The sequence below is a fragment of the Stenella coeruleoalba genome (assembly GCF_951394435.1).
Source record: "Stenella coeruleoalba genome assembly, chromosome: 19".
Lineage (NCBI taxonomy): Eukaryota > Metazoa > Chordata > Mammalia > Artiodactyla > Delphinidae > Stenella > Stenella coeruleoalba.
Window position 1 is genome coordinate 28,155,362 of NC_137165.1, and position 27,552 is coordinate 28,182,913.

Genomic DNA, 27,552 nt, shown 5'->3' on the forward strand with positions numbered 1-27,552 from the left:
TAACAATTTTATTTTAGTCTACAGCACAATTTTTTAACATACATTTTAGTGGTTTTGACAGTGGTACTTTTGAGCAGACTTTAAATGGATCCACAAAAGTTAATACATTTAAAATAAAATATACACAATAAAACGAGAGGCATCCAGATGTTCAGAATCATGCAGAAGGGGTGGTCTGGTCGGTGTTATCACTGGATACCTTGCCTATTTAAGAATTCACCAGCAAGAGGCCATTCTTCTGTTCTTCATTTCCACATAATTTAACAAAGTCAAAGAGTTCTAAACATACACACACAATATAAACCCTCATTTAAAAGCTACGTCAGTACAAAATTTCAATGAATTGAATTCAATGTATTGTCAAACCAACAATTCAATGATCAAACCCATCACTAGAAAACAGGCAATAACAGCACCTGATCTAAAGGCAAGGTTATCTCATTTATTAAAACACCAACAGGAGATTAACCAACAAAGCAACTAATATGTTAATATAAGACACTGAAGGAAAACCAAAAACAATATATTAAATACCACTCCACTGAGCCAGGATATAACCCATGGACGACAGACACATGAGTTTATCTGTCAATCAGTGCTTTAAATACTTTTCCATGAAAAAGAGGAAAGTGTATCAGAAGATGCAAAGAAAAGGTAGAAATGTGAATTTATGCATCTAGTTCCATAATTTAAAATGACTATCAAACTGATAATACAAAGCTAAGTGACAATGACTTAACCATTGGGCACCAAACAGGCATGACCACTATTCGCTGTAATCCATAACGCTCTTCAGGAGTTTTCAGTGGATGGCCAACCCAACAATACTCCCTTAGTACAGACTAGATACTCATCCGCTGTTGAAAAAGACCCTGAAGAAGACATGGCAAAGGCATAGAGAAAAAGTTGAACCTTTTGAAAAAGTTAATGATATCAAAATACTTTTCCATTGCTGGGAAACCAAACTAGGTCAAGTATACAGCCCAAAGCAACATGGAATTCAGAGTCAGAGGCTGGCAGAAGAGTTTTGGAAAACTTGTAGTTTTTAAAAATTGGCAATTTCTCCATGCTTAATAAAACTATCAGAAGAGGTATAATGTTTGTTCATTTGTGGAATGTTGACAGCTTGCTGCAAAAATTCACATGAATGAGGAACTGCAGAAATGCGCTTCAATGAAGTATTTTTTAAAAATTTACAAAAAACTGAAGTTTCTATTTAAAAAATAACCATGTTATGCCAAGATGAAACATGGTAAAAAGTAGTGTAAATTCTGTCCACGATTCTTCACACAGCTAATGGGAAAGTGATAGAAACCATTTTCTCTTAAAAAGGAAGTTTTGTTATTGCACTGACTTTTACAGCCTGACCTAGTAATTTAGAAAAATTATGTAGTAAAATCTGTAAAATTAAAATACAAAATTCTGGTTTGTAAACATCAGTTGGCCAAGTCTATCCAGAGTACTTAGTGATAGCGGAATGGAATGAATAATTAATTCACTACCTTATTTATCTGCTGTGAGGGGGAAAATTCCAGAACACAGCTTTTATACTTTCACAGTAATTATATTCAAAAGTTATAAAGTCAGTACAGCTGTCTTCTTCTTCTTTTTTTTTTTTTTCCCTCTGTGCAGTTTTCAGCTCTTACCCCGCTCCTAAGTGCCATAATTGAAATAATACTGGTTTGGAGACCTAGTAAAGATTGGTCATAAATGTCGCATAAAGTCTGTAGGACTTCGGTAAAGATATTTCCAAATGGCATAGTAATGCACTGCAGCTGCCGTGGCCACGAACAGGTGCCAGATGGCATGGGCAAATGGAATGATGCCATCGCTCTTGAAGAACACAACGCCCAGGCAATAAATTAAGCCCCCACAGGCAAGTTCCTGAAGTCCATCGGTGTTACTCTGTCAACAGAGGAAAAAAATTAAAGGGTTTGGATGTTATTCTGATATGACAAGCTAAAGAGATCACTGCAATTTCCCCTAAGTCTCCTGATTTTCTAGACAATGAAGGAGCTCTGAACAGATAGAATCCTCATCTGTAAACACGAATTACACTTAAATTGACCTGGGTTACCCTCTGAATCGGCCGTCTTGATTTGACCAAGCAGTCAGGTTACAGGTCCCATGGGAAAAAGAAGCACCTTCTGCTCGTTTATACCATGTTTAAGCAGACTGCAATCGCATCTAAAATGAACAACAGCTCATTTTAATAAAGCACAATCCTTGGCTTTCATCTTCCTCTTTAGGAGCTTTCTTCCCTACACCCATGCCACTCCATTTATAATCCACATCTCAGCCTGGTTTTCACTCCCTTTGTCCTCCTCAAACACTGTTCTACACTAATCGCTTTTCCCAGACTCTTCACCTGCTTCTGTGAGCTTATGGCTTCCTTATGGCTGACACGAGAAAATCATAGCTAGGAGTGACCTCTGAGATCTGAGACCATGTAGCACAATATATTTCCTAACATTCTAGATGTTGCCAGGCCTTTTTGTCTTTGTGCCTGGGAGTTTCTTAGCTTAGGAGGAAATTAACAGTCAGGTGTGCTTTAGCACAAAAAGGAATATTTATAGGCTACTCTTGGTTTTCAAAGACCTCGACCCATCTACAAGATTAGACTGGGCTGTATGAATGAGAGGGGAAGAGAACAGAGGCAGAGCTTAAGAAGCTGACAGAGAAACAAGTCAGGATTTCTGGGGACCAGGAATAGAAAGGTCTCAGGTTCTGCAAGGTGAGTGGAAACCTAAGTCAAGTCGTGGCAAGGCCTGGGAAGGGGACAGGTGTGTGGGTGTCCCAGAGGCCTGGGCACTGATGGCTGTAACCCTGTTAGCCTTGGAGCAGGTCCTGGTGGCCAAGTCCAACAAGGAACATGGGGAAGCTCCAGTGCAGCCACCTACTTGAATGGCCCCATTGGCCTCGGCCAGAGCAGTGGCAGCAACAGACACGAGCTAAGAACCAAGCATGAGGATCCAGGGCCAGGGGTGAGGATTAGCCCTATTTTCAAAGTTCACATAAGCACCGTGGTTTTCGTAAGATCAAAAGATGAGGAAGGAGCCAATCCAAACTGACTGATACTGGACTTCTTAACCTTGGTAAGATGGCACATCAGTCAGATTTTGTTTTATTTAAAAAGTAAAACATAGCAAAACAAAACACCAGCTACATTTATTAGTTCCTAGAGGTTATAAAGCAATTAGTATCCATTAATTATACAAAATTCTCTGTTGTATGTGTTATTAGAGGCATTTTCCTAGAGAGGATTGAGGTTTTCATGGGATTCTCACAGGGGCATCTGACTCCCTAGTGAAGACTCACTCATCCAACACAACCTCCTTAATTTAGAGATCAAGAGGCTAAGGCCAGAGAAATAAGTAGCCTGAACAAAGTAACACAGCTGGTTGCTGCCCCGAAAGACACCACTCCTTCTTCTTCCATTAAAACAATAAACAAGAGACCAAACCAAGCACACAGGTTGGTTTTGACATACATTCTGTTAATAGGTAGTTCCTCAAGATACCACATCTGCTTATCAACTTTCAAAGAACCAGAACATAGTTAATCCTAAAACAAACAAAACCAGGTATGTTTTCTTCATTATCAATGTTATTACTATGTTTCTATGTACCAGGACTTGTTTGAAGCACTCATTTAATCTTCACAACCCTAACTTAGGTACTATTTTTATCCAAACTTTACAGACGAGAAAACTAGAATACCTAGAGGTTAAATAATCTACCAAGGTCACGTAACTTTTAAGTGTCAGAATCAGGATTTGAACCAAGAACTGAACTTATATGCCTTTTTTGGGGGGAGGGGGATTTTTAAAAATTGATGATTAATTTACATAGTGTAATGCATAGATATTAAGTGAACAATAAGGTTTGCCCTTCCACTAAGGCAACCACTGTTCTTATTGCTATTACCACAGACTAAGCCTCTCTGTTCTAGAACCTCACATAAATGGAATTAAACTGTATGTACATTTTTGTGTCTGGCTTCCTTTTTGCTCAATATAATGTTTTTGAGATTCATGCATGTGCTACTGTATATCAGTTATTCATTCCTTTCTATTACTTAGCATTCCATTGAATTATTTAACATAATTTGTTTATCCTTTCCATTTTGGGGCTATCATGAATAAAATTAACATTTATATTGTTTTACAAGTCCTTTTGTAGATACATGTTTTCACTTTTGTTGTCATAAATTTATGCTTAATTTTATAATAAACTGCTAAACAAATTTCCAAAGTGGTTATACCATTTTATACTCTCCCCAACAATGAATTAGGGTTCTAGTTATTTCACATCCTTGCTGGATTTTGGTGGCATCAGTCTTTTTAATTTAACTTTAACTATTCTATAGGGTGTGTAGTGGTGGCATGTTGAGGTTTTAGTTTTCATTTCCCTGATTTCTCTGATGACTAGTTACACTGAGCAGTTTTTCAAGGGCTTACTGGATACTTGTATCTCTTTCTCTTTGTAAAGTGTCTGTTCAAGTGTTTTACCCATTTTTATAGGATTGGCTTTTTATTATTGACTTAGAGTGCTACAATATTTGATATACACCCTTTGTCAGATACTTATAGAGAAAGCAAATATTTTCTCCCAGTCTGAGGCCTGACTATTTATTTTCAAGTTCATTGATCTTTTCTTCTGCAGTATCCCATCTGTTGTTAAACCCCTCCAAATAAAATTTTTTCTTAACATATAGTTTTCAGATCTAGAATTTCCATTTGGCCCTTCTTGCTTGTCTAGTAGTATTTGTCTGGATAATGGATGCTGAGTTGTTAAAGAGGATAGATTTTGTTGCCTTCCTCGAAGGAATGTGGAGTTTGTTCCAGTAGGCAGTTTATTTACCAAAGGATCAATTTTATCCTTTCGAGGTTTCTGGGCTTTGTTATGGCAGTGCCAGAGCTGCCCTCACTCCAGGGCCAGAGTAGCTCTTATCCTGAGGTGTGGTCTTGCTAGGGTCAATGGAATAGCTAAGTTGTTCAGCATGGTATCCCCGCTCTGGCTGGCTGGAACTCTGGTATCTCCCAGTACTAGGCTCCTTCTGGAATCTCCATTGATCTCACAGCCTTCCAACAGCTATCCTCAGCCAGGGCACAAATGCAGCTTAGTATTCAGGCAAGGACTCAAGGAAACCCCTTGTAGATTTCTGGAGACTCTTCTCTGTGAAGTTCCCTCCTCTCCAGTACCCTGCCCCAAAACTGCAGCTGGCTCGGGAGGTGAAATGCTGATTTGTTTCCTCCACCCAGACTGCTGCTCTTGGACTCCATTTTCTTTCGCAGTTTGGAAAGCATTCCAGGGAGAAAACTGCAGTGCGTATGAAGTTCATCTTTTGGTTTCTCTCCCCGCAAGGATCATAGTCCTATATGTCTGTGTCCAACGCCAAAAAATAGTTGTTTCACATACTTTTCCCACTTTTATAAGTTCTTTATGGTAGAAGGGTAATTCCGATACCCATTATTCTGACCAGAACACCAAAGGTTTGAGTCTTCATCACTTGTACCGTTCCTTTGTTCCTTCAGATGGCCTGTGTGGTTCTTTTTGATCTGGTCTCTGTCTAGCTCACCAGTTTTATCACGAGACTTGTGCTACCTGCATAATTACACCCCCTCATGCATACATGCATATTCAGATGCTCGTGCTCTCCGCATCTCTGGGGCTTCCTTCATGCTGTATCCTTTTCCTGTACCACCTGCATCACTCCTTCCATCTCTTGGCTCCTATTTGTCTTTCTGAATCAGCTTAAATAGCATTTCCTCTGGTAAATCTATCATGTGCTCCCATAGCAGGCTGTACTTTCCCCAATCAAAGACACTGTAAAACTTTACGGTAATTTCTTATTTTATATGAATTGTATTTTTCTGCTTGATTCTAAGTTCTATCTGGGCAAGTGTGGGGATTTTCCTGTTTGATTAACATAAACATTAGTCACTTGCTATTGTTCTTGAAAATGTCAATGAAAGATATAGGCTAGTAAAAATACTGGATAAACTTGCTCTTATGGATACCCAGAGGGAATTTACTTGAATTTACACTCTAATGATTAGTGACCCATCAACACAGACCTTGCTCTGGGTGTCTTCAATCGCCCTCTACCTATATGGCCTTCAAGGAAGATCTTCTCATTTCTGACTTTCACCTCCCTCCCCTCACTATTCCCTGTTGCCTTTACCAACTAAAGTGTATGTATTTTTGCTACGAGGTAATTATTAAAGCTATTATAAATCTCATATCTCAAAGAACATATCTTGATACATTCTCATAAGACATACCCTCTAAAAAAACATAAGCAAACCTATAAATCCTAAACCTTTTACAGGTGTTTTTGTGACCAGGGCAAGAACTATACATGGCAAAATTACATTCTTATAACTTGCCTATGAGCTCAGGAGGAAATTATAGGTACAATTCTGACCCTTGTAGCCTGAGAAGAGAGTTCAAACTAAACACACAGTGGCTGGTGCCCCAAAATGCAGAGTGTAGGACTGGGAAAACATAAGCTAAAGGCACAAGTGACCAGTAGATGGGATCGTGAGGTTGTTATGTTATTGTTTTAAATTGACGGATAAACTGATGTCTCAACAGTAATCAGTCTGAATGGGAGTACAAAACACATAAGTGCAAATGCCTACTACAGGTAATGAATGCTACACTTTCACCCATCAAAGTCCCCAAAAGAAAATTTCAAGCAAAGTTTAAAAAAAAAGCACTTTCCTGAGAAAGAAATAATAGGACTTAAAACCAAGTGAAAGGAAAAGTAAGAGTGAAGAAATTTGACAAATATCCAATAAAATGTTGAGCCAAATGACCTTTTGAGGTCCTTCCAATTCTTAAGTTTTAAGAAGTCATGGGACTTCCCTGATGGCACAGTGGTTAAGAATATGCTTGCCAATGCAGGGGACATGGGTTCAAGCCATGGTCTGGGAAGATCCCACATGCTGTGGAGCAACTAAGCCTGTGCGCCACAACTACTGAGCCTGCGTGCCACAACTACTGAAGCCCGCACGCCTAGAGCCAGTGCTCTGCAACAAGAGAAGCCACCACAATGAGGAGCCCACACACTGCAATGAAGAGTAGCCCCCGCTCGCCGCAACTAGAGAAAGTCCGCTTGCAGCAACGAAGACCAACGCAGCCAGAAATAAATTAATTAAGAAAAAAAAATTTCTGCTCTAAAAAAAAGAAGTCACTAATTTATATTTTCTTCATTGTAAGAAACCTCAAAATTTACCCTCACCATGGATTTAGGGTTAAGACACTAAGTAATCCAAGTAGAAATTTCCACCTTCAAATAATCTCACAATTCTTTGGGAAAAGGGTGGGAGTGGAGGTGGGGTGAACAGAAGGGTTATCCCAAAGAACAAATGCAGCAGATTATCATATGGAAGGAGTCACACTTAGATGTATAGCTTTTCCAAACTACAGACAGTAGGTAGTACAAGTTGTGGCACTTTGTAATTTATATATTTTTTCTTTTGAATCTCTAGTTATTGGACATGTCATAACTTCAGAAAGAAAAGCTTCAGATCGTATCTATAGACATATTAAGAGTCACAGTGATTTAAAAGAAAATAAAGTGAAATAACTTAAATTATGAAGTAACTTCTTACCATTGATGTCACCACCAAGGCTGGAGAAAACCCCATTGTGAGATAGAAAAAGAGCTCAACCACCTTATACCTGCAGAATAGAAATGTGTTAATTTAATTTAAGTTAATTTAATATATCTATTCCTACAACACTCAGACTATTTCCTTACCAGTTTTTCCCTTTTTCTTTTGAAAAACAAATGTAAACTCTTGACTATTCAAATGAAATGTATTTTCCCTGTAGGAGACCATTAGGGCTCTAACTGAAATACTGTAGTTGAGTAACAATGAAATAGCATTTCTTTCAGGACTGATAAGGCATCAAATTCCACATACTACATGCAAAACGTTCTCTGCCAAAAGCTGTCATTGAATCCAATTCACATGCATTTTCCGTTTCTAATCCCAGAGTGTTTGCCTTCATCACCATTCCAATCCATGGTTATAAGACACTGAAATTATGAAGCTGCACAGGGAATAGCTTGGAGCAGTTTATCAGTGGCAAAGAGATGGGAGCCCTAAGGAACTAAGGGCATGTGTTTTTTGTTGTTATTGTTTTTTTTTTTTAACTTTTTTTTTGGTATTTTTTTATTTTTTGAGGGCATGTGTTTTTGATTGTCTCTTAATTTTGTATCTGTACAAACTCCAGTTTGTAAGGCTCATCACCTTAGGTGCAGAAGTCTGAAAATGCTAAAAAACATACTGTACTGAAATTCAACTTATATTTATGCCTAATCAAACTAGACTCTAAGTTCCTCGAAGGCAGGGACCAAGTTCTGTTTATGTTTGGGTCTGCAGGGTCTAGAACAGTATAGTGGCACCATTTAGGTTCTCTGTAACACCTGCCAAACCAAATGGCCAAGTGTGACTCGCATCTCATTCTTAGTGTTTTATACTCAAAGTCCACCATGAAGTAATCATATCAGGGAACTGGGGATGAATGTGGGTTTGGTTTATATTAGAAAGCCTTGAATAGGAGAAAAGATAGTTGTCTTACTTTACTTCCTAATTTATCCAAGGATATAAATTAGGGGTTTGAGCCTGAGAAGCAAACTGTTCCTTTGGATATATATATAACGCATAATACCACTCAGAATTGCTAATTATGGTCAAAAATGCATTTAAGTGAATTTCAAAGTCAGAGAGAAGTTAGTTAAAACTACCACTTTCTTCTGAAAAGAGAAAACAATTTATTACTTTGTGACAAACACAAGTTATGTTTAATTCTGAGGGCCATTCTGCCAAAAACAATAGATAAATAATTTAATAAACTGTATCCAATGACAATTATTTCATGGTTGTGAGTTTCTCAAGTTCAGGCATGTGAAATAATGAAAAGAGCCATGGAACAGGAACTAGGACACATGGGTCCTAATTCCAGATGAGTCACTATTTGATGCATGTACTAAACATTCTCATTTTTTTTTTTTTTTTTTTGTGGTACGTGGGCCTCTCACTATTGTGGACTGTCCCGTTGCGTAGCGCAGGCTCAGCGGCCATGGCTCATGGGGCCAGCCGCTCCGCGGCATGTGGGATCTTCCCGGACCGGGGCACGAACCCGTGTCCCCTGCATCGGCAGGCGGACTCTCAACCACTGCGCCACCAGGGAAGCCCAACATTCTCATTTTTTAAACATGAAGCACAAATAGGTGACCTTGAAGGTCTCCTCTAGAACTAAGCTGCTAAATTTCAATACGTTTTCTTTTTATATTGCTTCACACTTAAGACTAGGAGATATGAATAACGGGTTAAAAAAGGCGTGTCCCATGGTGAGGATACTAAGGGTTTAGATGCCCTTCCAAATGTCCCCTTTCTCAGGGAGTCCTAGGTTGGAACATCCTCTGGGTTTCTAACTAGGTGCTCTGTGGGGGCTTAATAGCTATTATCTTCAACCTTCAAAGAAACTTAGAAAAGCAGTTATTTTTCTCATGTGGTAACTGTAAGTCATAGAGGATAAGGCTAGTTTGCTAAGACTAGCCTGCCTGAGGATGTGAAATGAGGTCTGACTGACTCCAAAACTGTCGTTTTAGATGAGGGACAAGTGCACCTTGTCCTTCAACTATATCATATATCACACAGGCACCATTCATTTCTGTCTGAGTAATCTGTAGACCAATGATGAATATCAAATGGTTCTAAAGATTTGTTAAAACAATATATATTCTATTTATCTATTTCTACTATTTTGAACTGCAAATATAAATTATACTGTAATGTAGATAAAATTTAGGAAGTTAATTTTAAAGCTATCAAATGTAAATTATTTTCTCTTACTTTTCATGGTAGAGAAATACATAAATGGTTCCTCCAGCTGCCATGAGCCAGATAAACCAACGCATATGAGATGCCAGGGGTCCAAGTTCACGGAGATTTAACCTAAAAATGTAAACAAGATAAAAAAGAACGGAAGTGATAAATGAAGGGAATTCATACAACCTGTGTTTTCCTCTGCTCTTGAAAACTGGGAGAGAAGGTACCAGGACAAGACCAGAAAGAAAAAGCAGTCAACATGCGGTTGGAAGTATTTGGGCAACTGGGATAAAATTAATAACTCAAGGATAAAATTGTCATTCAAGCTTTAAGACTAAGAATTAGTTCCAATGTGGTTTAAAAATAGAACCAGCTAAAAGGAGACATGTAGAAGTAAGTCCCAGCACATCTGTGATGCCCGACTTTCCTTATTAGGCAGACTGCTGTAAAGGCTACTTGCCTTATTGTTCCTGACTACGTATTTGGGAGCAGATTGTTTACAAAGCTGACTGAGAATGCAACAAAACCCTGAACCAGGTCACATACACACAGTGGATACCTAATACACAGACCAAGTGTCTCCATTATCAATTTCTCCACCGAGAGAGAACATGAGAAGGTCTAGCCTAATACATGTTATGGAAGATACTCTGTAGGTTAGAATTTAACCATGGACTCTTGTGAGGCCTGAATTTAAAATGCTGCAAATTCATCTGTACTAAATTCAGATTAAGAATAGATATGAAAATAAAATGTTCTGAATGGCTATTACTACAAGATTAATATTTCCAAATGGAAAAGGTTCCACCTGCATATCGAAGACTACATGCGAACAAACTGCCTACTGTAATATTTGATTCCTCAGTCTACATTTAAAATTTTTATTTACTTATATTAAATTGAGGTATACTTCACAAAAGCCTTTAAGTATTCTCGTTCCAATATGATTCAGACCTATAATTTAGTAACAGTTACTGGGGAGAGACAGCACTTACTTTTTACTCCAACAGATAATTAGGTTTCTTTTGAATGATGGATGCTGCATTAGTCAGAATCTAGAGGCCTGCTGTTTCTAATGATATATAGTCGATGGCATAATATGAATTTCTGAGTGGTTAAAACTGGACCATATCTTGATAGAGGAAAATCAATGTTTCTTTAATTATGGGTTACAGAGCAGCAAAAGACACTATCTGATCTATACCAAAAAGGCAGGAAGAACAAGGACACTGAACTGAATAGTAGGTATTTTAAACAGCTAACTAATTAGGCTACTTCTCTTATTCATATAGCTAAAGAAATGAGAAATGCACTCCATACATAGTAGCTACTGTGCTGTGAAGACCAACAGTATAAATTTCAAAAGTGACCTTGTTTTCTTTGTACGTATTTACAGTATTTCTACTTAAACAATTAGGTGTCCAGGTATTCTGAGCAGCAGCAGAAGCATATAGAAAGAATATGGAAGGCAAAGGTAATATATTTCAAAGGTGAGCGTGCTGCCTACCTACAACTTAGCAGCACTTCTCTCAAACAATCCAGTGCCACATAGGTATTCTGAATGGCAGTAACATTCTCCCCTTCAAATCTGCAATCTGACCCAAGTAAATCAAAATGGGAAAGAAAAAAAAGCATGTATGTGTGTTGGGATGGGGGAACCGGGGAGCAGGGATAGGAAGGAGGAAGGGAAGGAGGACCGAGAATTCTCTCATAAAAACACTATCTTCAAAAATATAAAGACTGTATCTTACCATGGGGCGTAAGATGCAGCAATGAAGAAATAGATAACCATTCTATCACACATGTGAAAGCAATGCTCCACTGTCCTGTGGGGGGGGGGGGAACAAGTTAGAGTTTTCAGAAAATTTTACAACTGAAAGTAGGGGTTATCACTCCACTATGTCACAACTGCCACTCTTGTTCTTGGTTCTCATGGCATTTGTAACTTGGCCTTCAAAGTTGCACAGCTATTTTTAATAATATGGAGCCACAAGTAAAAGCTCTATATTATTTTTAAGATCGCATATACCATAGCTCCTCTCCATGTAAGAACCCCACAATAATCAGGAACTCAAAATCTGTCTTTTCTGATACTTTCTATTTTTTTTAGATCCTATCTAATAGGAAAATGAAATTCCTTGAGGGTAGACCACCTCTCAACCCCTATCATAGTGCAGGGCACAAAATCATGAAGGCTCAGTAAATACTCCCCAAAGCCACATTCTTTTTAGAATGTCTTAGAAGCAGCTTTTACTCCAAATCTTAGTGTAGACAGTAAGCTGCAATAAAGCAAATTTAGAAACTAATTTAGGAACAGCAATAACACAAACCAGAAAAAAAGAAAACAAAACGCTCATTTGCTGTCAAGAGGGTAGCCACCTGGGCTGCTGCTTCTTTTTTTGTTTTAACAAACTTATTTATTTCTGGCTGCACTGGGCTTTTGTTGCTGCATGCAGACTTTCTCTAGTTGCAGTGAGCGGGGGCTACTCTTCGTTGTGGTGCACAGGTTTCTCACTGCAGTGGCTTTTCGTTGTGGAGCACGGGCTCTAGGTGCACAAGGCTTAGTAGTTGTGGCTCACGGGCTCTAGAGCCCAGGCTCAGTAGTTGTGGCACACGGGCTTAGTTGCTCCGTGGCATGTGGGATCTTCCCGGACCAGGGATCGAACCCATGTCCCCTGCATTGGCAGGCGGATTCTTATCCACTGTGCCAACAGGGAAGCCCGCGACCTGGGCTTCTAACCAAGTTTTTCCTTCTAAAACTGAAGAGTCAGGAAATGTACAAAGATTTGGCTCATTGAGGTCTATTCACAAAACGGATTAGACAGAATCCGCCCTTTACTGAGGTTATTTATTTATTTATAAATTTTTGGCCACACCGTACAGCGTGTGGGATCTTAGCTCCCTGACCAGGGATCAAACCTGCGCCCCCTGCAGTGGAAGCGCAGAGTGTTAACCACTGGACTGCTAGGGAAGTTCCTGAGGTAATTTAAAAGTACAAATGCATTGCATTGTCTTGAATCCATTTTCAGTCCAAGGGGTAGTAGCTGTGGTTTGGTGGCGCACAAGTATTAGATTTTGCCTCATCACACACTCTGTGTCGACCAAAGCAGGCTGAGGATGTTTTAGTCACTGTTAGTGCTAGTCACATGTTAGTGAAGAAGTGAAAATAATTTAGGTGTAAAAAAGCAAACACTAGATTAATGTTTCTCAAACTTGACTGCCTTGCAGAATCGCCTGGGGAGCTTATAAAATACAGGCGCAAACTCCAGTCCAGAAGATCCTGATTTAAAAGGGCTAGAAGATGTGGTAGAAGATGCAGGGAAGAGAAGAATAACTCCTTGGATGACTGTGATTCCAAGCCAGGTCTGGGGTCTTTCTAATTCTGCTTTCTAGACTGTTATGCACTGTTGCAGCAGGTAAAGTCAAACGTGCAGTTTCATTCAAGACCCACCACCCATCTCTGACCCTCACTCTCCCCAAGGGTGAAGCAGTAGTAATATCATCTGTATCACAGAGTGCGTGTGAACATTAAATGAGACGATGTAGCCATGCATTTAGCACAGCACCTAGCACACAGTAGGTACTCAATAAATGCTTGTTCCCTTCCCTCTTTTACTTAAATTAAGGCTATACTTAGGATATTTTAAAGAATTAATGCAGAGCAAAAATCCACATGTGGCTTATGATTCTAGCAGTGCTATTTCAAGGTTCAAGAGAGACTGATTTCTATTACATCGTCTCAGGCCCTGGCAGGGAGGCCCTGAATAACGAAGCAGGCACCTACAACTCTTTGATTCAGATATCTAGACAGCAAAGCCAAGTCAGCCAAGGGAACCACAAGCACTGGATCGTGCCAAGAAGATAATGAAGTGCTCCTGCCTCTGGGCTCTGCAACAGTGCACCCTGAAGAGCCAGGACAAGTACTTCTGAGGCTTGCTTTTGAGTGTGTACCAGAGCTCCCTCGTGATTCAATGCTGTGGTTTTATGTTAAACCCTGGGAACTGTCAGCTTATAGGCAAAGGTAGCAAACTGCCAACTAGAAGCAATATTGTAAAGGGTGCAGTGGAAATAAACCTCGGGACTGGGAGTCAGAGATCCTGGGATGATGATCAGATTCTGCTGGAATCACTGAGTCTCAGTTTCCCCAGGAGAAAATTATGGGGTTTGGATCAGAGGTTCCCTAAGGATCCTTCTAGCTCTAAAAGTCTGATTTTACATATGAGGAAACCAGTAATCATCATATGAATCCCAAATCCTGCTCTTAAATAAAGCATATCTTTTTAATATTAGATTGTTTGAATAACGAGATTTTTTTGAACATTCTATCTATAAAACCAAAAGTTACCTTGTTTTTTAATTTTATTTATTTATTTTTTGTCTGTGTTGGGTCTTCGTTGCTGCGCACAGGCTTTTCTCTAGTTGCAGTGAGCGGGGGCTACTCTTCGTTGTGGTGCGTGGGCTTCTCATTGCGGTGGCTTCTCTTGTTGCGCAGCACGGGCTCTAGGCGCGTGGGCTTCAGTAGTTGTGGCTCATGGGCTCTAGAGCACAGGCTCAGTAGTTGTGGTGCACGGGCTTAGTTGCTCTGCGGCATGTGGGATCTTCCTGGACCAGGGCTCGAACCTGTGTCCCCTGCATTGGCAGGCAGGATTCTTAACCACTGCACCACCAGGGCAGCCCCCAGAAGTTATCTTCTAATATTACATTAAATCACTCTAAGTCTGTTCTGAGTCCTCCTTTTTGAGAAGAAACTTTGTCCTTTTGGGTTGTGCAGAATCCGTTTCATAAGCAACTAGATGGTGCACTGCTACCTTTGTATCACCCAAATTAACCCTTCACTCAAAGGATGAATGCTTTTAAGTCCTCACTGGGAGACTAGGGATCACAATATTGTTTGGAAAGTGCTTGACAGCTAACTGTAGCAACATATGTGAATTTTGTTTGAGTAGATGCACGGGACCTAATTCTGAAAGCTGAACTTTGCAAAACAGTAAACCCGAGCTGTGATATATCTGTAGTACAGCTGTAGTGATTTGTAATTTTCCAATCATTCTCACATGCATCATCTCATTCACCTATCACAACAGCCCGCCAGTCGGGCATTACCATTCTCATTTTAGTGATGAAGAAACTGAGGCTACACAAGACTAAGTGGCAGGGCTTGGACTCAAGGCCCAACTGGTGACTGCAAGTCCAGAGTACTGGTCATCACCCTGCAGCTTAGGATGAGCCATGCTCATCCTTAGTGTGCTGACACACTGGAAAACAGGTGTCAGGACTGTACATTGTAAGTCCTGGGGAAGCAATGTGGTTTTGTTCGGTTTCCGAGTAAAGACCTGCTTTCTTAAGACACAGATAGGGGTGCTCAAATTCTGTCCAATCCATAGGAAATTTCCTGAGTGTTGGGACAGCATTAGACTCTACCAGGCAGGAAAATGTGCACTCTTTGCCTCACCTGACCAAAGCATGCCAGCGTGAGAGGCTAACCCGAGCCAACTATTGTGAGTGACCTGTTGAAACAGCGTACCATCCACTGTACCTTAAGTGGCTCTTTTTCCATGATACGATGTGAAATACTGTGGAAACAATGAAGAGGGCACAGAGGCCCATTCCATAAATCCATGCTGTTATCTTTTCCCAGCAGTCATCAGACAGCCGGTGGAGGAGGGCACTGCCCACAATGGCTGGAACAATGAGGAACTGAGAGAAAGGGAAAGAAAAGTAAATATTCAGCAAAACACTGAATTGAGAACTTTATTAAATATACATAGGTTTACCAGGGGCAATTTTAGGAAGATCATTTTAAAACAAACATTTGCCTTTCCTGGATAATCATAACGAGAGCCAGATGAAGTTGTCCGTTTATGGCACTGAAAACAAGTACTGCTGTTTAGGGCCCAGGACCTGTGTCCACCAATGGGTACACAGTCAAGCAGTAAGAATGAAACATTACTCAATTGTTGCAAAACAAATGTCCTCTATCCTAATTTCGTTAGTTAAGAACATGTTTCATCCTATTCTCTAATGTGATTTAAGGTAGGCACTTAAAATATTCAAATGGCAAGCATGTACCCAGATTTCCCAGGGAGGTCTTGATCTTTAAATATTCTTTCCTGTTTCCCCCATGTGCTACTGAAATCCCAATATTTCAGCAAAGGGTAACTAAATGAATCAAGTCAGTAACTATTATGTACATACCACACTCAAATAAATCATTTGTTCAAATCATATGTCCTGATTTCTAGTTCGGATGTCTACATTCCACCAATTTCCGAGCTACTGCAGAGTGAAAGGGTTATTTCATTTTTAATAGCACCTTTCATGTAGGCAAGAGTAATACACTCCTACTTATTCAAATAATTTTAAGAGACTAGAATCTTAGAGAGAACTTTGCTTTCTGCACCACATTTTACACTACATATTGACACAAATTTCAATGTCTAGTCATATCAGTGTGACTAGTAAACATTTAATAATAACAGAAATCATCAGAAGAAATAAACTACTTTATTAGATAGTGGAATAAACATACCTGGCAAAGAACACAAACTTTAGCAATCTTATCTTTTTTTATCTCCAACACCTTCTATTTCCCTCTTGAAACAGAATATTAAATCTCCCAGATGAGATGAGCACTGAATTTCAAATGCTGAAGTATTCAATGGCCCAGAACAGAAAGAAAATTAAGGACAACAAAGTTTTTCATAAAACAATTTAATTTTGAGATTATGTCCTTTCTACTTTTTTCATGTTAAAGTATCTTCTCTTTAATGAAATATGACATTAGATGGAAGTTTCTTGTTTTGTCAGTTTTAGAAATTTTACTGCTCTCTGAAATCCAAAAATCAGGGATACAGTTTAGTAAGTTTAATAAGATAACATTTTCTGTTCTGAAAAATTAATGTGGATGTTTTGTCGGTTTTTCCTTAACTTTGGTTTCTATAAGTGTTCCTTGTGACAATCCAGAAGAGATAAACTAAGGGATTATTCAGGTCTATCTCAAGCAAATATTCTTCTTAAAGGTGAGCTGTGCATCTCAACAGCCAAACCATTATATTTAAATACTCAACATTATGCTAAGTAATAAGCATTTCATTGGTTGCTTTATTTATTTATTTTTATTTTAAATTTATTATTTATTTATTTATTTTGGCTGCGCTGGGTCTTCACTGCAGCGCGAAGACTTTAGTTGTGGTATATGGGATCTTAGTTCCCCGACCAGGGATTAAACCTGGGCCCCCTGCATTGGGAGTGTAGCGTCTTAACCAATGGACCACCAGGGAAGTCCCTCATTGGTTGCTTTTATTGGTCAGTATTACAAAAACTATCAGAGCACTATTTTCATAACTTTTACCAGTGTTCTGCAGTTGGTAAAGGCATATCCATAAAATGGTGGATGTACATTGGAACAATAAGTGAAGGAACAGGACATATAAACTGTTATTCAAACTTTTATATTCTTTATATCCTAATGCTGACCTAGATTTAAATACACACACCCCTACATTTTCTTAGGGGCCTGTGGACAATTAACTTCAGAAGTAACTTTAATCTCTGTTAAATTCATCAGACATTTAGTTAAGAATAAAAGATGGAAACAAACCAAATGCCCATCAACAGATGAATGGATATATATATTACACACACACACACACACACACACACACACACACACACACACACACAATGGACTATTACTCAGCCTAAAAAAGCATGAAATATTGACAATTTGCAGCAACGTGGATAGACCTAGAGATTATCATACTAAGTGAAGTAAGTCAGACAAAGACAAATACATGATATCACTTATACGTGAAATCTAAAAAATAATATAAATGAATCTATATACAAAACAGAAACAGACACAGATATAGAAACTTATGGTTCCCAAAGGGGAAAGGGAGTGGGGGATAAATGAGCAGTATGGGATTAACAAATACATACTACTATATATAAAATAGATAAGCAGCAAGCACTCACTGTATAGCACAGGGAACTATATTCAATATTTTGTAATAACCTATAATGGAAAACAAGCTGAAAAATGTGTGTGTGTGTGTAAATATATATATAAAAAACTGAATCACTTTGCTGTACACCTAAAACTGACATAATATTGTAAATATTATATTTATACTTCAATTAAAAAAAAAGAATAAAAGATGGATATCCAGGCAAGTATAGTTGACAATCAAATTAGGCTGTTTTTTCTTTAAAACCAAGTTTGGACTCTAAACATTTTGACCCTCTGGTGTTGTGAAGCTCACTTCACAAAGCGTTCACTAATGCAAAGACAGGGGTCAGCTCAAGGCTAGAGAATTCCACTAAATCCTTCCTGCCCTGAGAATCCAAACCATGGGTCCAGGGAGACTGTCCACTAGTGAGGTTACTCCAAATTTCATTATTGAAGCCCTTTTATGGAATCCAGGGCAGGCATGTCAGGTACAAACTTTCTTCTAAAGAAAAAACATTTAGTAAGATTTCAGCATATTAATTATTTAAATAAAAATCTTTTGAGCACCTAAAGAAAAAGGACAGTGATGAGAATAACGTTTCAGTATTACCAAGTAGTATTTGAATTCCACTATTACAATACATAAAACTGATACCTTATAAAGTTTGATTTCTGCTAAGTAATGACTAAACAGCATTGTTCTATTAGATTACAAAGAAATCCACCAAAAACTAGCTTATTTCAGGTTTATTTGGTATCATGACCTCTTTATAGAAATACTGACTATTCTTTGAAGAAGGGTTCAAGAAATGAAAAGGCACAACTTGAATTCAAGCAAGTTTTATTCTAATAACATATGTATATAACCTACACATTGTACTAACACTGTCTAAAATAATTAATTAGCCTGTTCTAACACTTCACTAAAGGAATAAATTGGTCTCCTTCTCTATTTCTTGTCTTCAGACTATATACCAGCCACCACTTTCCCCTCAAAAGTCTCACTAAATACAACTTTCAAAGGGAATAATGAAATCATAGATAAAAGGAAATTTATATGACACAAGAAAATGCCAATAAAATGAACTTAATAGGAAAACTATGAAAATACACACATATTTACAAACACCACAGACAAAAAGAAGAAATGCATCCAAGTGTTAGCAATTTATTTCTAGGTAGTTCTGTTTTTCTCATATATTCTTCAGTATTTTCTATGTTTCTTATAATGAATATGTTTTGTTTTTATAAGGAAGAAAAAAATTAGGAATTTAGGGATTAAATCAGCTTTTTCTTCTACTATCAAAAAAATTAAGAATTTAGGGATTAAATCGAACTTTTCTTCTACAATATGGACTAACATCTGCTCTGAGAAGCAAGGACCACAGTGGAGATGGAGAGGATGTGGCTACCTGTTTTAGGGGATCACTCAGGGAAAAAAACCACCTTTGTCAACAAATGGTGAATTCTTCTTGCCAATAAACACTCTGACTGTCTTGAAAAGGTGATTCATTTCATTCCAGGGGCGACAGTCTTCATAGTTTTCTTTGTCTTTTTTTTTTATAACTAAGGTACTTACTATTATTATTCTTTCAAAGACAATCTTGTCTGAGAAAGCAAGTCCAGGATAGACAGAGCTGACTGTAGTCGGAGCACTCAAAGTGTCTGACATGCTCACAGTTTCTGGTGACATGACCTAGCACTGACACTTTGGCAGGTAAGGTCACAGAGGTGGGTACACCCGACTAACGGGGCTGAGGTTAACAGAGATGATTGCCCCTTCCTCCCACCAAAGCCCTTTGGGAAGGATGGAAAAGGCAGAAAACTCATACTCACTGCATGTGTGTAACAGTTAGCAGCATGTTCATAACAAGTTGGTTTGTAGCGGCCATTGGCTGGGGCCCGGTGGTTCATGAACCTGTAGAGACAAAGACATCACGTGAGAAAAGCTCAGAGCGTGTAAAGAACAATGGTGAAGCTTGTCAGTGGTTGTTTGGTCTATTCTAACTGAAGAGGTGACTGCTGGAAATACCTAGTTACGGGATCAAAACCAAAGCCACTAAACAGGTGTAAACTGAACCAACAGCCATAATCCTAAAGCGAATGCCCTAGTTTACTGGATTAAGTATTCTTTCAGTTCATTTAGAAGAAAAACTTTCTACCTACCAAAAACAAACAAAAACCATATCCACAACTGGTACCCCCACAGTAAAAAAAATTAAAAATAAAAAAATGGTACAACCAAATCTTAAATCTTAACAGAAAAAAAAAAAAACAAGGTCATTTTTCTAAAGTTAACAAATACCAGAAACCACCATTTAATGCAAATTCAGTGTATTTGAAAGGTTTCTATTTCTTCTCTCAAAATGTATAAAGCTTATATATGTAGATCTTTAAAGCCTCCATCCCATGACTGGCAGGCCTGTTGAACTAGTTTCCGTCTATTGCATTACTTGTTCTGGCACCAGACAGCTTAAATAAATGATACCTGGCTGCCTCCTGGCACCTGAAACAAGAGGTACGTTTTCACCTGCATTCTTCCTGAACTAAAAGTTTCCTTCAAAATCTAAATATGTGACTAGCACCAGATACACTGGCTATAAAATTCATAAACACATGTGTATGTATCTGTTACACATATAGACATACACCCATATTCCATATCCCCTCTGGGCTAATTTTGTGGCAACCAGCAAAGCAGTGAAAAGCACAAATACCATCGGACATGAAGAGATAAACAGCCTTCTTCTATTTCAGTGTGTGGGTGAGGATCCCCCCAGCCCCAATTCATACCCATGCCATGTTTCATGAGGGATTCTGGTTTAGTCTGTGTGTTCTTTAGAAGGAGGGAGATGTAAACTCAGGAAGATAAAAAGGCAGCTGCCTGAAAGAAGCAGATGCAGAGAAATAATGGAGGTAAGACAGCCATGATGGCATTCAGGTCTCAGCATTCAAGCAGCATTCCTGTGCTTGGGGCATGCAAGATGTCAACAGGCTTTGCACAATAAAGTAGCTTTTTGCTTGAGCTAGGTTAAGGGGGTAGGGGGAGGAGATTCCGTCACTAGTCAGTAGTCACACCTTATTAATTAACATGATGAAAAAATGGTACCAGGCTAAACCAAATGGCACAGCCAGGTTGCCAAAAACTGACTAAAACACATGGTCAAGCGATTCCAAACAGTGCTCACTTTAAGAAAAGACTAGCCAACACTTTCTCCCTGAATTAAGAAGGGCCGGTTATCCCTAGAGCAAATAAATAAAGTGGCAGTCCCTGCTAACCCAACATAGAGAGTTCAAGTGGCAGATCCACTAGGAAATGGATTTGGGACCTTTAAGATACCTTACTTGGACCACCAATGGGTAGCTATCTAACTAGCATGCAAAATATACACATATGGAATGGAATTCACCAGATGGCTTGGAAACTGTTTAAGAGAAATGTGCAGTTAACAGCTTCAGAATTATTCCAAGCTATTCTCACACATAGATAAATAAATCTTTTCTCCCCTGACAATCCTTTAAATAATTTTACTAAATTTCCTAAGGAACGAGAGTGTTGCTATACGGCAGTTATTAGTAAAAAGGAAAATAATTACACTCTTGGGAAGGATGATTTAAAAGTGTCCCTAGCATTCAAGGATCTACCAAATCATTAGCCTGAGACATAACGACAGGGCTATAAGTAGCATATCCTATTAGGAATTGTAAAGGGTAAAGAGCAAGGCTCCGGGATGGTTGAAGGTAGATTAAACTGTGAGCACTCTGTGCAGGGTACAGTAGGTAGGGTTTGACTACCCACCACAGGCTGCAAACTAAAATAGCAATTTATATCTCTGGCAGCCCAATCTAAAAATAGTCAGGCTATTACACAGTGACAGGGATAGACTTTCAAATTTTCTCCTAAAAGCAGAGAAACTCGGTGGCCATGTTTGTGACAGCTTAGTTCCTGCCCACCTGGAATCACTCAGGTTAAAAATAAACTCAGAAGTTGCAGAGAAAAATATCCCACCCATGTGACTTAAGGTAGTTTCTCCTTAAGGGCAGGGCCAAGATTCCTGCAATACAGAAAGGGAAGAGCAAGTATTCCAGGCACAGATCACTGCCTGGGGCCCCATGGGACAGCACATGGTTCTGCCGGGAAATTTACAATGCATTTTTCCATTTCTCTCTGATCTGCCAGGGTACAATCAAGCCTCCAACAAGGCCTCCTGCAGAAATCACTATGAAGAAATTAGTCGCCCAAGACCTAAATGGAAAAGCAGATGTAAAATGCAAATAAACTCCCACACACTGAGCCTATTCTCTTCCCCCCAAAAAGAATGAGGAAGGTTATCAAGAGTTATGGGAAATAGCACCCACTTATGGAAGACACCTTTACTTAAAGCAAAGCCACCCTAATGGTTATCCAGTGCTAGAAGACAGCATCCAGCCAGCTTCAGAGGGTTTGAGGGAAGGCGATTAAAGTTTTTAGTTGACGAGGTTTTGTTCATTCATCCCCTCACTTTCTCTTTCAACACTCTCTCCACTTCCCCTGGCCCAGTGTCCTCATGCTCTCCCGGTGATAGAATTTCAAAACTATGGAGAGAGGGACCTGGGGACACTCCTTAGCACACTTTTAATTTAGCCCAAAGCAGTGGCCTTCGGAAGGTAAATCTGCAACCCGCCAGCAGATCTCAGAGGCCTAAGATCAAATCTCAGAAGTTGTCCTTGATTCCTCTGTGTTCCCCATACTCCACATGCAAGCGCCATCAATGTTACCTTCAAAATATATTCCAAATCAGTTCCGCTCTCTACAGTTCCAAAGACCCTACCTTAAATCCAGACACCGACACCTCTGGTCTGTAAACATACAAAGTCTCTGGTCTCCCTGCCTGCCCACACATGGGCTCTCTTCTTTACTCAGCAGCCACAAGTCTATCAGCACCAGATCACATCAAACACTAAGCAGAGCTTAAAATCTGTCTGGCTTCCCAAAGTGCTTGGGATAACACTGCATCCTCCGCAGGCCACAAGCCCTCACCCACTTCTCCAGCCCGGTGCTACCTTCCTCTCACTCTCTGCCTCCAACCAACCGCATCCTTTCTGCTCCTCAAACCACCCAGGTCTTATCTGCCTCAGGGTGTCTGTGTTTGCTGTTTACTTCTAACTAGAACATTCTTCTCCAGAATGCCCAGCTCTCCTCTCACCGGTCAAACTCATCTCAAATGTAACCTCCTTAGAGAGGTTTCCCTGACCATCCTACCTAAAGTATCACTTCAGCCCTCCTCACTCCACCAGAGCCCTTATCATAATTAGTAAGAATTGGACTTTTTGAACTTGTTTATTTTTTATTTCATTTTCTCCCACTGTAATGTGAATTCCATGAAGGCCATCTTGTCCACCATTTCATTTCCAGTTCCAAACACAAGGCCCAGCTTATTGCTGGAGCTTAATAAATAAGTGCTGAATGAATGAATAGAAAGACAGACATTCTGCCTGCTGCTGAAGTATTTTATCCTACCCGAGAAAGATCCACTCGTCAATTAGTTTCACTGGGGATTCTGTATGCAACAAAGAAAAACAGGCAGTCTTAGGGCAAAGAGAATCCTCAATCTCGTGAAAATAAAATTCTCAAAGGCCAATACCATGGACATTCCAAGGGCTCCTTCAACATCACTTGATGGGGCAACATAAGCTGACCCCTGTGCACAACCTTACTAATTAGCGTCCCTATATGAATAAGCATGATGTTTAGGAAAAGTGTCTGCTGCCAGAGGTAGTGATAGTGGTGGGATACATTTAACTTAAATAAGGGAAATGGCACATATAAGGAGACTACCCCATGCCTATGATTCAATGCTCTGAGAACACGCCAAAAAACAAACAAACAAACAAAAAAAGGCAATAGGCAGTCCTGGAAGACTTCTAATGCTTTAGAATTATATGCTTTGCCACATATTCAATTTGAAGCTAACCAGTGGTCATGAGGCTGGGGTTAAGGAAAGGAGCATCCTTTTCCTTGGATTTTTGGTTGCCAGGCTGGAGAAATGAGCATGCACCAGTAAGATACCAATAAGATACATTAGAAGCTCTGGGTCCTAGGCCTCTGCGCTGTCACACAGATGTTGTGATGTGGGCGGGGAGACAGAGGTGAATGGCTGCATGGGTGGTGGAGAGGGACATGATATTGAACCCTTCAGTGTGCCCCTTCCTTGCTGTGTGATGATGGCAAGCTCACTTTTATTCTCTAACCCTATTTGTTCTTCTATTAAATGGGTATAAAATTTGCCTCCTAGGGTTACAGTTGAGGATGAGATGAGTAATCTACAAATACCCAGCTACTGCCTGGCACCAGTAGGTACTTAATAAATGCCAGCAGGTATTCTAATCAGTCAGAGATGCTGTGAAAGGGAGAGAATGACTCTGTGTGGAGGGGTGGTGGAATCAAGTGTGGAAGGGTTAAAGCACAAAAGATAAAAGGTGTCCCACTGGGGTTTTTCACATCCTAAGCTTTTTGAGAAGCCATGCCTGCATAAAGCCCTCCACTTATTACACTGGGCTAGGCATCCCTACAGCCCTCCTCCACAGATACGTCAGAACTCTGGAAGTTGATCCAAAGCCACAGTGACCGCCAAGTTTCCATTATGAACAAACCAGCAAGGTGTTCAGGTTTTCTTATAATTTAGACATAGCCACAAACTATGGCCTAATGAAATGTTTTTATTGCAGTCAAATGCTCGTCAATGGAGTCCTGGTAAATCTACCAGAAGGAACACGTGGGTTCAAAGATAGTGTATTCCTCTTTCTAGTTCCTCTGTCATTTACCTACTTGTATCTCTCCTGAATGCTCAAAAGATGTATAATAAACACAGTTTTTAAGAGATGCAGAACAGTACTCTCAACATGTCAATGTATGAACCACAAAAACCATGATTTTTTTTGTTATATTACTTTTTATTGGCAGGCTTTATTTCTAAGTTCAAATTGACTCTTAGAAATATCTTTCCATTTTAGCCTATAATACAGAAAAACAAGAAATTATGGGATCATTCATTGTTCAAAGAAAATCGGGGTAGTTCTAGATGTCATCAAGAAAATAACTGTTAAATATCCATTGATATTGTGCAGCCGCTGAGAAAATTACAATGTCTATGCTGCACTAAAAGAAAACGCCTGTAGGTTTTCATTTTTAAATGAATGAAGTAGAGTGCAAAATCACCTTACAACTGTGATAATAAGGACTGGATAGATTAGCGTCCAGCAAAAAGAAAAGTTCAGGGCTTCCCTGGTGGCACAGTGGTTAAGAATCCACTTGCCAATGCAGGGGACACGGGCTGTAGCCCTGGTCCAGGAAGATCCCACATGCCACAGAGCAACAAAGCCCATGTGCCACAACTACTGAGCCTGTGCTCTAGAGCCCGTGAGCCACAACTACTGAGCTCACGTGCCACAACTACTGAAGCCCGCATGCCTAGAGCCCATGCTCTCCAACAAGAGAAGCCACCACAACGAGAAGCCCGTGCACCACAATGAAGAGTAGCCCCCGCTCGCTGCAACTAGAGAAAGCCCACGCGGATCAACGAAGACCCTACGCAGCCAAAAATAAATACACAAATAAATTTATTAAAAAAAAAAGTTCCATCAGCTGAAATGGTAGTGTCCTAAATAAGGTTTGTTTGTTTTTCATTTCTCTTAACACTTTTAATGTTTGTGCGACAACCAATAAAACGGGTTCCTTTTCTTTTTCTTCTTTCTAGAGAAGAACTGAAAGGATAGAAAAGAAATACAACTCTTAATCTAACAAAAACCAGTAATTTCACAGAATATTGCCACTGTTCTCTGAAAACAGGAAGAGCAGAGATGTGCAGAGAAGTAAGACCAAATCAAACAAACCACATGCACAGAGCTTTGCCAACCATTACTGAACCTGTGTTACATCCTCCCTTAAAGCCCCTCCAGTCCTCATGGCTGACTTCATGTTCTCAAGCCAGAACACCATGGTTTCGTTTTGCCTTTAGAAGTACTGATATGATATCCCACTAGGGGAATACTGCCAGGCATTCAACACCCTGAGTGATGAGCAATATTCGGAAGTTAATCCAAGTCTTCAAACTGATCACCCTTCTGATGGCACAATCCACCACAACCCTCCCTGTGAATATTTCACTCCTTACCCTGTGGGACTGGAGGAGGAATAAGATCAGAATGGGAGAGGGGGCGTCAAGGGATTAGGAAGTTGGAAAGAAAAAAAAAGTGCACTTTAAAATCTTGAAATAAAAAGCAGTGCCTAAAAACTCAACAATAACCTCCTTGGAAGACTTCATGCATTCTTTGTCTTTTTTCAAATTCCCCCTGTCACTGCACACTAAGCTAGCCTGCTCAGGGTGAAGGTCTGGGAATGGGGACGGCTGCCTGATTCAGACAAAGGGATGGAGAGTTACCACAACACAGGAGAGGTGAACTTTCACCCGCTTAAACGAAGGCGATTAGAAAAAAAAGCCCAGAGCTTCCTCTCGGAACTATCGCCAGCCTCCATCCATTGCTAGATGGCAGACACCCGGGGTCGGGATTAAGGCCACGGTACCTCCCCAGGCCGGCGTTACCATCGGCTCTCCAGCGAAAGGGCAGCCGGCCAGCCTTCCGGTGGTGCCTCCTCGGTTCCTCCTCCTCGTTTCCTAACACCGGCTCCTCAACAGCAGGTCTCACCACCCGGACGCTAACTTGCCCCTTCGCGGCGCCCCCAAATAGCACGCCCAGGGACTCTAAGCCTGAGTACCCTCAGGGCCCGGACTTGGCCAGGCAAGACTAAACCAGCAGAGCCTGCCTCAGTTTCCCCGTTGCTACGGCCGTTCAAAGACAAAGCACCTAAAACGGCCAGCACCCCCGCTTTACCACAACTCTCGCTGCAGGGCGCAGCAACGAATGGGCCCCGGTTCCGCCCGCACCGGGAGCCCTCCAAGCTCCCGGTAAGGGATGGAGGGCAAAGCTGGGGTCGGAAGACTCGGGGGCAGCGCCTGCGGCTGGGCTTCGGGTCCTCAGATCAACCAGGAGCCCCGCCTGGATGGGGTGAAGCCGGGTGAGCAATGGGATACCGCGGGAGAAGGGCAGGCTCGTGGTCCGAGGTCTGGGAATCCGAGGTTCGCAGATCGCGAGGGGGACCCGGGACAGGCACGAGATCCTGGTCTTTGGAGGAAGGGGATCACCCAGGGACAGCAGGGAGGGGAATCCCCCGGGAGCCGGTCCCCGGCCGAGGCGCGGGATCCACAGTGGATGGACCCAAGTGAGGAGCCGGGACCCACGCGGGAGGAGGCGGGATCCAGGACCCGGTCCCGGCACGGGCGGCGGGGCGGGGGCGCCATCCCTCTCACCGCTGGAATCGGTTCTGGAACCGCATTGATCCTCTGCTCCTCCTCGTGGGCCAGGAGCTCGGTATCGTCAGCGCCGGCGGCCGGGCGCGCGGCCCTCATGGGCTTGGGCTGCTCCGGAGGCCGCCGCGTGCCCGGCGGACCACTCGGCCAGGCAGGGTCGGAGTGGGCCAGGCCGGGGGTCGGGACAGGGCCGGAGCCAGACCTGGCGGCTGGGGGCGGGAGGGAAGCCGCTTAAACGGCCCCGGTGCCTCCCGCCTCCAGCCTCCCGGCTCCTCCACCCACTGTCGCCCGCGCCCCGCCCCGCAGCGGAGCCCGGCTCCGCCCCCGTCCGCCCCGCCCGCCTGCGTGCTCCCGCGGCCGTCGGCGCGTCACCGCGCCGGGCGGCCAATCAGCGCCCAGAGCGG

At 41.0% G+C, this 27,552-nt stretch overlaps 1 protein-coding gene across 2 annotated transcripts; it reads right to left on the reverse strand.

The window, feature by feature from the left end:
• Positions 1-27,552, reverse strand: MMD (monocyte to macrophage differentiation associated). 2 transcript variants are annotated; one of them, XM_079905708.1, is made up of 7 exons: positions 27,149-27,552; positions 19,638-19,719; positions 15,387-15,547; positions 11,602-11,676; positions 9,875-9,976; positions 7,622-7,691; positions 1-1,905 (listed from the first exon to the last, which is right to left on the reverse strand). In XM_079905708.1, the coding sequence occupies exons 1-7, from the start codon at positions 27,172-27,174 to the stop codon at positions 1,705-1,707; spliced, it is 717 nt and encodes a 238-aa protein (XP_079761834.1). In that variant the 5' UTR covers positions 27,175-27,552; the 3' UTR covers positions 1-1,704. The 2 variants fall into 2 exon arrangements, with proteins under 2 accessions (XP_079761834.1, XP_079761835.1); XM_079905709.1 differs by lacking the exon at positions 11,602-11,676.